Source organism: Condylostylus longicornis, unplaced genomic scaffold (assembly GCF_029603195.1).
Source record: "Condylostylus longicornis isolate FDR11 unplaced genomic scaffold, ASM2960319v2 ptg000004l, whole genome shotgun sequence".
NCBI lineage: Eukaryota > Metazoa > Arthropoda > Insecta > Diptera > Dolichopodidae > Condylostylus > Condylostylus longicornis.
In genome coordinates this window covers 7,991,292-7,992,980 of record NW_026577973.1, presented here as the reverse complement: position 1 = coordinate 7,992,980, position 1,689 = coordinate 7,991,292, and the positions used below count along the sequence as shown (strand labels likewise).

Sequence of the window (1,689 nt, the reverse complement as noted above, 5' to 3'; positions counted from 1 at the left end):
CCCATTTATTTTCATTGGTTGAAATATTTGGGAGGACAGAAATTGAAATAAATAGGAGAACTATGCTAACAAGGTCACCAACACTAGCATCATCAAGATAAAATACAAGCACATGCAATGAAGCTGAAGTAGTACATAAAAATTTCAATAAAAAATCCTATTAAAGTTCAATTAAATTAATAATCAAACTTCAAAGGACGTCTAGCATTTTCATAATCAAATATAAAACTTTCAAACTGTAATTTTCTTTTTAATGAAAATTAATCCAAATACATATTACGAAAGAAATAAACTTGTACATATTTATAGTTTCCAAGGATCAGAATCATTTGTATCATTAATGTATAAAAAAAACTTTAAATTAAAACAAACTGCAATTTGCACAAAAATCTACACAAAATTGGTGGGTTTGCTCTCATCATAGAACAGATGATACTTTCTTGCAAATAATTCATTGAAGAAACAACTTCACGATAAACTTCAATTATCAGAGCTCATGTATAAAAAGAAAAACTTATAAAATTATAATTTAAAATGCGAGACTTTAATTTTTTTCAATTTTTAACATTGAACATTGTTTTAAACGTCTAATAAATTTCTTCACCGGTTTGTTCATTGATCCATTGACCGAAATAACTTACTTTAGCATAACCATCTGGATAACCAGAACCACAACCACCAACAACGAAATTAGCTACTCCAGCCAATTTACCTTGATAATGAGCTGGACCACCACTGTCACCGAAACAAACTCCAACGCTAACTGGATGTTTCAAACACAAAATTCCGTCAAAGAAAATGCTACCGAATGCATCTCTACATTCTTTTGCTTCTCCATGCCACATGGCATCGGTATATTGTAAGTGGTCTGGTACGCGACCGGAACTATCTTGACCCCATCCAGAAATAGAAATTTCAGCACCAACTGGTACTTCTTCTTTTAATAATTCAATTGTTGATATTTTTGATGGATCGCTAAAATCGAAACCATCACCAGCGATTTTCAACAAAGAAACATCATATTGGAAATTTGCGTATTTTTCATGTGAAATAATTTTTTCAATTTTATGTGGTACACCATTTTTGTAAAGTAAATCTCCGGCAACAACAAGATAGGAACCTGGACTTGAAGAACTAAAATTTTCAAAAAAAAATCAATAGAAATTGTGAAATAATAAAATTGAAATTAATCTTTAAACTTACTCTACGCAATGAGCAGCTGTTAATACCCAATTTTTGTGAATAATTGATCCACCACAGTTATGGAATTGTGAAGTTCCAAGTTGAAGTGAAATTTGATGTGGGAATTGCCCGTGAGCTGCATTTTTACCACCAACAACAAAGTTCATACCATGGCTAAATTGGCCTACTGGTGTTGCCAACGTACTGGCAATTAAAACAACTAAATTAAATATCAATAGGGAAGCCATTATTTTGGTTATGTTTTCAAGAGCACCGATAACAATGCACTGTTTCTCAACTATTAGAAAATTTTCGATTTTATAGTGAAAAATATTTCAATATAATTAACATTTTCAATTAATTTTAACAATCTAAAGTTTTCTATCTAATCAAATTGATTATTTTTTTTTCGGATCATCGAACGATCAATTTAATATAATAGTGTTAATACACACTTAATAAATCATTTTCTAATTCTACAAGATAAAAGAAAAATCTATTTAAATT

The 1,689-nt window shown here is 29.9% G+C and overlaps 1 protein-coding gene across 1 annotated transcript; it reads right to left on the bottom strand.

Moving 5' to 3' along the window:
- Positions 1–522: 522 nt before the first annotated feature.
- Positions 523–1,461, bottom strand: LOC129611798 (serine protease SP24D-like). The gene is made up of 2 exons (XM_055525128.1): positions 1,204–1,461; positions 523–1,134 (listed from the first exon to the last, which is right to left on the bottom strand). The coding sequence occupies exons 1-2, from the start codon at positions 1,428–1,430 to the stop codon at positions 588–590; spliced, it is 774 nt and encodes a 257-aa protein (XP_055381103.1). The 5' UTR covers positions 1,431–1,461; the 3' UTR covers positions 523–587.
- Between the last annotated feature and the right edge of the window lie 228 nt (positions 1,462–1,689).

Bases quoted from the DNA above. Each gene is read 5' to 3' on its own strand.
- LOC129611798 (XM_055525128.1), bottom strand. From the start codon at position 1,430: ATGGCTTCCCTATTGATATTTAATTTAGTTGTTTTAATTGCCAGTACG. The intron at 1,135-1,203 runs GTAAGTTTAAAG...TGAAAATTTTAG, and splicing joins ACAGCTGCTCATTGCGTAGA to TTCTTCAAGTCCAGGTTCCT.